Raw genomic sequence first — 12316 nt, 5'->3', positions numbered from 1 at the left:
CGTCAAGGGAGAAATTACACATTTACTCTGCCTTTTTCTTACTGCGACGGCGCCCATACATCACCACTGGGGCTGGGATGGGACACAGCGGCCAATTTCCAGCATGAATTATGGGACTGAGAAGCACTGAGTCCAGGCTTCCTGCAGGCCCAGTGTCACCCAGCCCAACCCAAGGCTGGAGATATTGCCACCAGAGCCACCTCCTCAGGCCTGTGGCTCCTGAATCTGGCCCCTGTCTAAATGTCTTCTCTTCTCTCTAGATGACTGCAAGAACATTGCCAACATCATGAAGACATTGGCATACCGAGGTTTCATCTTCAAGCAGACATCAAAGCCCTTCTGATTGGCAGAGGACGGGATGGGGCATGACAGGGTAGCTGCTTGGCCCAAACCAGAATCCTCTCCCTCACCAGAGGGGAAAGGGAGAGTGGCACAGCTCTGCGCCCAGAGTGTCCCCCAGCTGCCCTGTGGGCTTGTGCCCTGGGTACGGGCTTGGCCACTTGGCCCCTCTGGAGCAGACACTTTGTGCCCCACCCCACTCCCACTCCTCAGTCTCAGCCCAGTATTAGCCCCTGCCATGACGGGCCTGGGCTAGGGGGAACCCAGGTACTCACTGCCTTCTCCCTTGTACACAGGCTTCTGCTGGGACCACCAAGTCCCCCCTGTGCCCCCTCCCATCCATAGTGCATGGTGTGTGGTGCCCCCAGGGCTCCAGGACAGAACAGGCCCCACCTTGTGTCCACCCCCATCCCTGCTGTGAACGTGCCACTGAATAAAGTCGGGGAAACAAGGTCCTTGTGTGTAAGGCTGTTGCTATGCTAATGCCCCCGGCTTCTTCTCCATACAAAGCCATCAGCATGTCAGCAGCTGGCACTCTAGTACCTTCAGTGCCTCTGCTAGAGATGCACAGACCCGGAGCACAAGGACCTGCCAAAGCTGCTGCTATCTGAGTCCCCTGCTGTGTGCAAGGCCATCTTAAACACAAAACCACAGGTGTTGGAGGTACAGAGTCTAGGCAACAAAGCGGGGGGGGGGGGGGGGGGGGGGGGGGGGGGTGAAGGGCGGGCCTGAATGTAGGTACTGCAAGCAAGCCTTCAGGGACTCACTGTAGTGATCGATCTCACAGCCTGTCATCCCAGCCAAGGATGTGAGGAAGTAAGGAAACAGAATCAGCCCAATCACTCCAGTCCAATGGAACAGCTCTATTTACACCATACCACCAACCCTAATGGCCCCTCATGGTTTCTTGGCTTTCTTCACAGAAGATGAGCTGGAGGCAGATTCCCGTCGTTTCCGCTGAAGAGACAGAAAGTGTTGAGGTTAGTGGCCTCTGAGGTGTGACTCGGGGCTTAGTGCCTGTCATTCTCAGAGAAGAGGCCCAATAGTCAACCCACTCCTGTCCTCACCCTCTCCCCTCACAGTGAGAACCATTCCCTTGAAGGGTCTGGAGGGAGTGGGGACTGTACATACATGCGTTCTCTCCCAGAGCCAGGGCATGCTCCCCAAAGCCTGCCCAGGCTCTTACCGAATTGGGAGTGAGGGGTGCCCCCACTACATCAATGATGGTGTCCTTGGTGGGGTCAAGGCCAAGTCCAGATTCAGACACGGCCGGCTCCGCAGAGGCCGGGGCTGGCCCCGCCGCTGGTGTGGCAGGGCCCCCCAGCACTCCTGCCCTAGCCAGGGCCTCGTGCCGGTGCCGCAGCATCTGCAGCTCATATTCACAGTTGGCACAGGCCTGCTTGAGCTCGTAGAGCAGCACCAGGTCACTCCGTAACTCGTTAAACATGTGCACCAGCTCCTCTGTGGGGGTGGGGCTCAGTTCTGCAGGCAAGACAGAGCCAGACCAGGGTGGAAGGCCTGCAGGATGAACTACCCTCCCTTGCACAGCCCTGGGAGAAGGGGCTATCGAGCCCAGGAGGCTCGGCGTCACTCACCCACACCCAGCTCCAGCAGCATCTGTTCCAGAGCCTTGATCTTCTTCTGACCCACAGAGCTGGGCAGCTTCATCTGCAATGACAGTCAGCTAAGTCCTACACCCCTTGGACAATGCTTACAGTGACGAAGCTCCCAGGGAACCTCTGCCAGGAGCTATGGCTAAAATGGAACAAGCTGAGAAGTGGAGACTAGGAAAGGCAACCTCAACCTGGCTGTGTCGTGAGATCCTGGCTAGGCCACCTCTTCCCACAGCCCCCTGGCCCACCGCACTCGCCTCAGCAGCTGTAGCAGTGAAGCCGTCTGCAGCCCGGGCTTAACCACTGACGGCGGGAACTCACCCTCTGGCTCCTCAGGGTGACACCTGCCGACTTAAAATCTGGAAACTTGATGCCCGCGGTCTCTGGAACAGCCTGTGGGAAGAGTTAGGGAGCCTAAGGTGTCACGGGAGAGTAGCCAGGGACCCACTGAGGCTGGGCCCCTTCCACCCTGAGCCTGTTGGGTCAGCCCCCACACCGGCTTCTCAGCCTCCCTCTTCTGGGGTAGCTTTTTCTTGGGGGCCTTGCGCTCTGTGCGCCGCTGCTCTGCGGTGGTGTCTGCTGCTGTGATCAGCTTCTGCAGGTCTTGGCTGCGTTTTTCCCGCTCTTTTTTCCGGGCCTCGATCTTACGAAGCTCCTGTAGCAAGTACTCCTCCTCTGCCACCTGCAAAAGCAAGAAATGCTTTGGCATGTGTGAGGGCTGTGTGGAGGCAGGGTGGCCAGGGAGCTCAAAGATACCAGGGTATCTATGAGGGAACCAGAGGTAAGGAAACTGCAGGGAGGGCAAGAATGGGCACCATGGGAATGGGCTGAGGGGAAGGGGCTTGGGGGGAGAGAGTTGAGGCCATGGAGGGTGGGGAGGCAAAGGGTTTCAGGTATGGAGAAGAGGTCGTGACCTGCTCTGGGGTCCGGTTGTAAAGCCGCTCCAACTGTTCCTTCCGCCGTCTCTCATGCCCAGCATCAAATACTGGTATTTTGAGATCTGTGCCTGGCACAGCCCTCACATTGGCAAGCTTGGCACAAATGTGGTAGTACCTCTCTTTCAAATCCTCTACAGAACGCTTCTGAGAATCAAAGACACATGGGGATGAACACTGAGAAGCATCCGGAAGGGACGACAGGAAGGTTGGGCACTCCAACTCACCTTGAACTGCTGGTGGTCATACCGATCATGAATAACTACAAAGCGCAGATCAAATCGGCGGCTGAGGTCAAAGAGGTGGTCAGTCTCTGCCTTAGTCCACGCATCATCATGAAGGTAGAGTTGGTACTCCTGCTCTGAGTACACGGGCACCTGCACCGTCTACTGGCACAAAGACATGGGGGGGGCGCATTCCTTTGTCATATGGCCAAGCAGGCTGGCCATGTGGCCACACCCCTTCTTGTTTGTTACCAACCCCTGTGTAGGGGCAGCCTGTAGAAGGGAAGGCCTCGTCTGACTGGCCAGAGGCCCCTCCCTGTAAGCCTCTAAGGCAGTGGCCTGCCTTGGCTCACTTCAGGACAACTTACCATCTTTGGGACCGGGCCACACGCTCCTACCTGACCTGTAAGCACTTCTATGGCACCCAGGGGTCAATTGTGGAGTCAAGAACCCATCAGACAGAGGAAGGCCCGGTGCCCCCAGGCCATGCGCCACTTGTCTAAAGCACTACTGCCACCCAGTGGTCACAGTGGGATTTGCCGATCTCAGCACTTCAAAGTTGGGCATCTCCAGGGAATCCTCCTGCCAATGCCCCTTCCTCTCCTGGCCCACATTCCTCCCCCTACCCCAGGTCTCCCTCAGAGTTATCAGCATCACAATAAGCTGCGTGTGTAGGTCAGAGACAAGGAAGGAGTCAGTGTTGGGCTGTAACAGGAAGCTTCTTAAGAATTCAAAAATAGGGCTGGAGAGATGGCTCAGTGGTTAAGAGCACTTACTGCTCTTCCAGAGGTCCTGAGTTCAACTCCCAGCAACCACATGGTGCTCACAACCATCTCTGGCGCTTATAATAAATAGCTAAATCTTTAAAAAAAAAAAAAAAAAAAATACAGCAGGCTCTTTCCTGCTGCTCTTGGACACTTCCTACCAGAGGTCACAACACATGTCCAACCTTCACATACTCAGTACTGCACTCATCTCTCTTCTTCAAACATCTCCGATCCAGACCTCAACCACTGTCACCAACACCCAGCACCAGAACCCTGGGTGTGTTGTTTGGTGATGGTCTGTGTTTCTGTTTTGTTGTTGATGACACAGGCTTGGGAAGTGGCCTTGGCTGGCCACTACTCTCTTTGGAGGCCAGACTGGCTCTAACTCACAGCAGTCCTCCTGTCTCAGTCTCCCCGGTACTGGATTACAGGCATGCACCATCTCACCTGGCATTGGAAAGTATCTTTTAATTCCTACTTCTTAATCTGTGGCTTCATCTCCATGGCCACACTTGGTCCGCTCACTTAGATTAGCACAGCACCATCACTGGCCTGCATTAGAGAAACAAAACCACCCTCCCCGATCTGGGCTTCCCTCAGTCCTTGTCCAGTCAATTCTCCGTCTGCAAACAAGATGTGACCTGCACCATGCTGGTTACAGGGCTGAGCAGCGGGGCTTGTCACAGCTGGTCTCCAGTGAGAGTGGAAACAGGGAAGCACTTTTATATGTCAACCATGTGCCCATAAACGTAATATAAATATGAACTTGTGTTGCCTTAGAATCCTAGTATCTCTCAGTCTCTGCTAGGCTACAAATAGAACATTTTGCCAGTTCCTGGGAAGAGTACTGCTCTCGATCACATGTCATGTCTCCATTAACCTCTAAGATAAAGTGCCTTCTAGATAATTCACAAATTCAAGAGCAAGGCTTAGCCAGTTCATTTCTCACTGTTAGGGCTCAGCACACCACAGAACCAGTGAAGAGCCAATGCACATTAAAGAATAGGTGCCCTGACCTGCAGCCACTAGCCCTTGAGGACCCAAATCTCCAGCCTGAAAGTCTGGAACACATCAGGCTCTTTCCCTTTATTCTGAATTCTGTATTCCTTCTACCAACAGAACGTTCTCATCCTTTTGACCTCTCAGGCATCATCTCTGAAGGATTTATCTGGTTTCCCAGGCTTGGCTATATATCCCACTTAGTAATTTAATTTGTGTGTGTATGTGTGACAGGGTCTCACTGTGTAGACCAGGCTGGCCTCAAACTCAGAGATCTGCCTGCTCTGCCTCTGGAGTGCTGGGATTAAAGGCATGTGCTACTACAAGGAGATCATTTCATTTGGTTTTATAATGCCCTGAACTTCTGGCCAATCTCAAATCAGTTCCAAAAGACAAATCAACTCATTCAACAAATACTTATCATGAGCCTGCTAAGCCTGTGCTGGGGACACAGTGCTCACCGGGGTCACCTCTCAAAACCAGCAATCCAACTGAGGGGGGGGGGGGACACAGAAAAACAATTTTGATACTCTGTGGTAAGTTTGATGATAAAAATAAACAAGTGACACTGGGTACAGCTGGGCACAGAGCTGGTCAGAGCAAAGGTAAATCAAGCCTAGTCCTTTGCTTTGTGTTTGTTTTGTTTTCGAGACAGGGTTTCTCTATGTACCTAGCTGTCCTGGAACTCACTCTGTAGACCAGGCTGGCCTCGAACTCACAGAGATCCATCTGCCTCTGCCTCCTGAGTGCTGGGATTAAAAGTGTGCAACACCACTGCCTGGCCAGGCATAGTCTTTTTATTTATTGATTTTGCTATTGTTTTTAATGTGTCTGTGGAGGGGGGTGGGGTGCCGGTGGAAACCAGAACAAGGCATTAGATGTTCAGAAGAAGCTGCAGTTTGAAGTGGCCCATGAGCTGCCCACTCCAGGTCCTGGGAACCAAACTTGAGTCCCCTGGAAATACTCTTAATCACTAAGTCATCTCTCCAGCCCTGTGCGGGATTTTGTTTGTTTGTAGCCCAGGCTAGCCCTGAATTCAGTATGTTCCTGAGGATGACATTGAACTCCTGATCCTCCTGCCTCTGCCTCCTAAGTGCTGGGATTACAAGTGTGTACCACCACACCAGGCTAAATCTTAAGGTTAAGGAGAAGTGAACTAGTGAGGGAGAACAGAGGGGACAACACAGGTACAACATGAGATTAAAAACAAACAAATAAAACACCCTAATGTGTGGGCCTGCCTTCTGGAACCAGGCTGGGAAGCAGAGTGAGCTGAGAGGAGCCTAAAGGGAGTCTGATACAGCAGCAGAACCAGCTGCACAGGGAGTACACCCTTCTGGGAGCCTAGAGTCCACCTGGGGTGTGACAAGATCCAATATAGCTAGTTTTTTGGGTTTTTTGAGACAGGATTTCTCTGTGTAGTTTTGGTGCCTGTCCTGGATCTCGCTCTGTACACCAGGCTGGCCTCAAACTCACAGAGATCCACCTGGCTCTGCCTCCACTGGGATTAAAGGCATGCGCCACCACCGCCAGGCCTAGCTAGTTTTAAAAGAGATTCAAAGTCCTCACTTTCTAGACTTGGGTTCCATCCCCAGCACCCACAGGGCAGCTACAACTATTTACAATTCCAGTTCCAGTGAATCTGACTCCCTCTTCTGGCGTACATGGGCACTGCACCCATGTGGTGTACAGACACATGCAGGCAGAACACTGATACACATACAATCATTTTTAAAAGGTCCTGTTTCTTGTATCTGAGACCATCTGGCAACAGAGAAGACTCTGGGGTGGAAGATGAGTAGGAGACTGAAGAGCCACCTCAGCAGAGACAGAGACAAGAAGCCATAAGCCCACACTAGAGTGGCAGAGAAGGCACAGACCTAGAGGCTGAAGTAGCAAGAAAGAAAGAACTGGACTCCTGGACTAATGGCCTGAGCAAGAGCAGAGGGCGAGTCACTGAGAGTACGGCCCCTCAAAAGGAGCAGCTGGAGAGGAAGAGCGTGAACTCATTCTCTACCTTGTTGTAGTCACCCAGACCTTTCCAAAACTCAGCCAGCCCTGACATGACTCTACTTTCAAATCTGTGGGTGGCCCAAAGGCATGAGGGCAAAGCCCAGGTTCTTAAGCCTGGTTACGAAGGGCCACCACATGGTTGCTGTTGACCAATTGAGCCACAGCTCCACCACATCACCCTACATGGACCTTTTATCAGTGTGCGAATGCACATAGCATCCAATATACATGAACCCTTAAAATTCTTTTTACCTTTTTGTTTTTTTTTTTATTTATTGGGTTTTTTTTTTGGTTTTTTTTTTTGGTTTTTTTTTTTTTTTTTGAGACAGGATTTCTCTATGTAACAGCCCTGGCTGTCCTGGATCTCACTCTGTAGACCAGGCTGGGCTCGAACTCACAGAGATCCACCTGCCTCTGCCACCCAAGTGCTGGGATTAAAGGCATGCACCACCACCACCCTGCTTCTTTTTCATTTTTACATTACATTTTTGTTTTCAAGTGTGTGGGGATGGGTATATTTGGAGGTCAGAGGGCAACATTTGGGGGTCTGTTCTCTCCTTCCACCATTTGGGTTCCAGGGATCAAACTCGGCCATAGGTCTAGAGGCAGGAACCTCTGGGCCCTTACATTCCTTTGTATTTTTTTTTCCTCACCATGTTCCATGTGTATGAAGGGAAGAAAAAAAAGAATCACTGCACCACCTAGTGACATCATCGAGAAAACTCCCATAACCTTCCAGCCTTCCCAATAGCTCATCCCCTACCAGACTGTAATTGTCCCCATCTTCCTTTCCCTCTCAACAACATGAAGTTTTTTAAGGACAGACACTTTTGTCTAACTTATTTTTATTCTCAAGGTCTAGGCTTCAACATGCTAGAGGCAGTAAACACGGAGTGTTCTTTTACCTTAACATCAGGCTATCTCATCTACCCCTTCCTCAAATACCTTACCTTTTCACTGAGCTTTACCAACTTGTATCTCCAGCTTCTCTAGCCTGAGCCTAAGGTCCTAAGAATGATGGTGGGATGGAGGAAACTCTGGTTTGGGGTGGGGGTAATAGAGTCACATTTGGTTGTGCTCAGTGTGAGAAAGCCTGTAAGCCACCCAGGAGAGGGTACTCAGGTACAGAGAGACACTGGGCTGAGAGGATTGAGTTTGAGCCCCTTGTTTTTTTTTTTTTGTTGTTGTTTTTTTTTGGTTTTTCGAGACAGGGTTTCTCTGTGTAGCTTTGCGCCTTTTCCTGGAACTCACTTGGTAGCCCAGGCTGGCCTCGAACTCACAGAGATCCGCCTGGCTCTGCCTCCCGAGTGCTGGGATTAAAGGCGTGCGCCACCACCGCCCGGCGAGCCCCTTGTTTTAAGCTCCAATTCTAGACTGTTCTGAGCCACACTGTACAGTGCCTTAGCCATGGGCTATCCAAGCCTAGACTACTCTAGCCCTTCCTCTCAGTGGCTGGGTGAGACTGGAAAAGGCCTCGCTTTCTATAGGGCTCAATAATCTAGACCAAACAAATAACTGATCTTGGTTTAGGGTGCTAGCACAAAGATGAAGAGCACAGGCAGAGCTGTGACCGGTAATCACAACAGAATTAGCAGAACTCAATGAGACGTCACTGGGCCTCGGGGCTGGCAAGGTGGCTCAGGAGGGCCAGACAACCTGAGTTTGACCCCTGTAAGTTTGCCCATGTGGTTAAAACAGAGAAAAAGTTTCCACAGACTGGCATGTGCATGTACACACAAAAATAAATAAATAAAAAGTAGGCCTCTCCTACACCCATAAGTGCACCGTTGATATCATTTCATGTTCATTCAAATTCTAATTCTAGCATATTGGAGGCACTCAGCTGAAAGAATTCATTTATTTCTTTACACGTGTGCCATCCTCTTCTCTCCTCCTTTCTCCTGTTTACAGCGAAGAGAAAAGGCTAAGTCAAGGGTGAGTCCCAAGTCTGTAATACAGACAATGTAAAAATGGTGCCTCTCACTGAGTAGGAATAGAGGAAGGATTTCATTCTGTTCTGTTCCAGGGTACCGCTGATGGGAGCTACCTGTGGGACACTCAGAAAGGGATGCTAGCAAATCAGAACCTGTGGGCTGGGGTCAGGAGCCTCTGAAGAGTAACTGAAGCAGCGGCATTAAATGAGAACAATAGAAACATACGGAGGAGAAAAGCACCTGGACACAGCTCTGAGGAGCAGCAACGTGAAGAGCCAGGGGAAGCCACTAAAACCCACAGTAGATCCAGGGAAGGAAAGAATTCAGTGGGCAGAAGAGTCAGTCCACAGCACCTGACCTAGGACTGAGTGGGTAACCATGGCTGGGACTGAGCACATTCTAGAGTCAACCCTGGGAGACTAGAAAATTCATTCAAGTGGCTCAGATGGGCTTGGCTTGTGTCTGTCAGCAGCTCACCTTATTGAACCTGGCAAAAGGGTAGTCTTTGCCCTCCTCTGCTGCTCGTCGCCAGTGGAAAAACATAGCACCATCCTTTCGAGCTGGGTTGGTAAATGGCATCCACTTCCAAGGCCGAACCTTCTTGGACCCCAATTTAGCCTTCACGGTGCGATACCCCTGACCAGTGTCGCTGGGCAGTAGTGGGGGTGCATCCCTGGCAGTGAAGGTTAGGGAGGTGAAAGGTTAGAATCAGGCGAATGAAGAACTACTAAGCCCAAGAAGTTCCGTCCACCCCTAAATAAGGAAGTCATGTCCTGGAGCAAGACACTGGGCTGCCCTGCAGGAGGAGCCCTGTTTGGGGATAAGAGCTGGGGAAAGAAGTGGAAGAGAAAACAGGGAAGTAAGGATATGCCATGTGAGCTAGGGTAATGCACAGGGGACTTGGAATTCCAATACTTGCTTCTTGTCTGAGTAAAGCAAAGCATAGACCTCCCGATGCATGCCCTCAGGCCTCTTGAAGGTCAGTGTCTCCGAGGATTTCTTGGACTTTTTCTGGAAATAAAACCACAGGGAAGAAACGATAGCCTAGACCTACCCTTACCTGAAAATTTTTGACCCAGCACAATCTCTGAACAAACAAATGCTGAGCTAAAGTCATAGTAACCTACTCACGCAAATAGCATACCCTGTGCTAGCAAGGCATCCCTCTCCCACCTCATTTCACCTGTCAGGGAAGAAAATCCTTCCCTCCCTGAAGACTGTCACAATGTCTTTGTCTCTCTTCCCAACAACTTACAAGTGTCACACTCTCTTGGTCCCAGAGAGTCCACCACCTCCCAGTGTCCTATCTCCTGCATCACATTAACAATGGCATACTTTTCACAGTAGCACTTCTTTTATTACGCATTTTATGATGGTGGAATTATCACTTCCACCATCTCTCCTGGTGTCACCCCTTCCCATTCCTTCGCCAACACCTTCACCCCGACTCAATGCTCTCAAGTGCCCCAGCTACCTTGTCCGGGTTGATAATATCCTTCTTGCTGATGGTCCCAGAAGCTGCATCTCCCTCTGGACCACCAAGTTCTAGAATGTCCCGTACATCCGCGCCCGTAGCCATCACGCCTGAGAGATGGGGAAGCACCCCGAGATCAAGGGTCAATACCTGCGGAGAGACCTTGCTACCGTCAGGGGGGCGGGGCCCCTGTCACTCCAGCTCCAAACGGGGGCAGGGTAAAGAGGCAGGCCGCGAGGAGAACGGTCCAAACCAGGTCTGGGTTCTGCCTGTGTTCTCCGCCTCCCCGCGCGGGTGTCCCTTACGGTCGCACCGTCCTCCCTACCTCGCCATCCCCCGGCTCCCACACACACCTGGGAACTCCAGCGGCAACCCACTCCTCAATTTATCAAGCTCTGCAAACTCACGGATAGAAACTTCCGGCTGTGCGTTGTAGAAACGCGACCGTCAGAAACACTTCCGGTCTGTGCGTGGACAAAAAGGAGCCGGCTGGCAACCCAGTGTGAAAGCGACTTGGCACACTGAGTCGTTCGCGTGCTGTGCTCGCAAGAGTCCGCGCGTGGTGGTGCGCTGCTTGCTTCTGAAACATTTGCTTTCTATCTCGCTGCGTTGTATCCTGAGCTGAAGAGAAAAGCTCTGTGACATTGGAAAGTCAATTTCTCAAAACCTATTTCAAAAAAATATTTCTTCATTTACGAAATGAAATTGTAACAGTACCTGCTTAAATGAAATACCAATAACCCATGTAAAACATTAGCACAGTGTCTGGGACATTAATTTTTTTAATTAACTGGATTAATAATGGTAATTGCTTCTGCTCATTAAGTGCCTCTGTATACCAAGCATTGCCGTTGTGCTAAGCTTTCAGGGCAGAGTTAAACTTGCTTCTCCAGGTGCAAAGAGAGTGATAGTACATCTCTGTCTCTTTTCTCTCTGGCTCTCCCGCTCCCTGTCCCGCTTCTTTCCCCACAGCCCACACATACATGTGCCTAGTCTGTTGATATTTAGGAGTAACCCGAGCCCCTTGTTTTATTTTGACAAGGGAGTCTTAAGTAATTCTTCAACTTCCATAACAATTATCAGCCTATTTACTCTTTTTGGTTTTTTTTTTTTTTTTAAGACAGGATTTCTCTGTGTAGCCCTGGCTGTCCTGGAACTCGCTCTGTAGAACAGGCTGGCCTCGAACTTACAGAAATCTGCCTGCCTCTTGTCTCTCGAGTGCTGGGATTAAAGGCATAAGCCACCACTGCCTGGTATAAATTAACTTTTAGAGCCCATAAGATGTTGAAATTTAAAAATGGGTGGTGGTGGCACACACCCTTAATCCCAGCATTCAGGAGGCAGAGGCAGGCGTATCTCTGTGAGTTCGAGGCCAGCCTGGTCTACAGAGCAAGTTCCAGGACAGCCAAGGTTACACAGAGAAACCCTGACTTGGGGAAGTGGGGAGATATTGAAAATTTTCCCAGTTCACAACTGGATATAATGATGCATGATTGTGACTTCATCAGAAGTCAGGAGGATCACCATAAAGTTGAGGCCAGCCTGGACTACCCAGTGAGTTCCAGGTGAGCCTGGTCTACAAAATTTAATTCCATCTCAAGAAATGAAACAGAAAGACAGACAGAAGACAGAAAGATCAACAGAAAGTGGGGAGGGAGAAATGATGGATGGATAGATGGATGGACGGACAGACAGACAGACAGACAGACAGATAGATAGATAGATAGATAGATAGATAGATGACCGATAGACAAATGGGGCTGGCTCGTTAGTTAAGAGCACTTAGTGCTATTGCAGAGGACTGGAGTTTGGTTCCTAGCATCTACTTAAACCTGCTCAACACAGCCGTAACTTCAGTTCTGTGGGATCTGATGCCCTCTTCTGGTCCCTGAGGACACTGCACACACGTACATACATTTCAAATAATAAAATAAATCAGAAAGTGCCCTCATTTCAACCTAGAAAAGTAGCACACACAATGTCAATATCAGACGTTAGAAAAGAGAAGAATGCCTTGG

General features: G+C 50.5%; 2 protein-coding genes across 6 annotated transcripts in view; one reads left to right on the top strand and one right to left on the bottom strand.

The window, feature by feature from the left end:
* The window catches only part of Eri3 (ERI1 exoribonuclease family member 3), a 134644-nt gene extending 133852 nt beyond the window's left edge, over positions 1 to 792 (top strand). For all 4 annotated transcript variants that reach the window (XM_052718189.1, XM_052718188.1, XM_052718187.1 and 1 more), the window contains one exon: positions 261 to 792. In XM_052718189.1, the coding sequence (XP_052574149.1) occupies positions 261 to 290 (30 nt within the window). In that variant the 3' untranslated portion in view covers positions 291 to 792. The remainder of the gene's footprint in view (positions 1 to 260) is intronic.
* A 390-nt stretch (positions 793 to 1182) lies between these two features.
* Positions 1183 to 10753, bottom strand: Dmap1 (DNA methyltransferase 1 associated protein 1). Of its 2 annotated transcripts, none has more exons than XM_052718185.1 (11): positions 10652 to 10753; positions 10299 to 10448; positions 9744 to 9835; positions 9302 to 9497; positions 3115 to 3273; positions 2867 to 3034; positions 2449 to 2634; positions 2274 to 2345; positions 1935 to 2007; positions 1526 to 1821; positions 1183 to 1296 (listed from the first exon to the last, which is right to left on the bottom strand). In XM_052718185.1, exons 2-11 carry the CDS (start codon positions 10401 to 10403, stop codon positions 1237 to 1239), a joined length of 1407 nt encoding a protein of 468 aa, XP_052574145.1. In that variant the 5' UTR covers positions 10404 to 10448; positions 10652 to 10753; the 3' UTR covers positions 1183 to 1236. The 2 variants fall into 2 exon arrangements, with proteins under 2 accessions (XP_052574145.1, XP_052574146.1); XM_052718186.1 differs by having other exon boundaries at positions 10299 to 10408; positions 10652 to 10742.
* Positions 10754 to 12316: the final 1563 nt, after the last annotated feature.

Source organism: Peromyscus californicus, unplaced genomic scaffold (genome assembly GCF_007827085.1).
Source record: "Peromyscus californicus insignis strain IS unplaced genomic scaffold, ASM782708v3 Scaffold_5__1_contigs__length_169319896, whole genome shotgun sequence".
NCBI classification, from domain to species: Eukaryota; Metazoa; Chordata; class Mammalia; order Rodentia; family Cricetidae; genus Peromyscus; species Peromyscus californicus.
The sequence above is the reverse complement of the archived record's forward strand: the minus strand, read 5'-3'. Positions and strand labels throughout refer to the sequence as shown.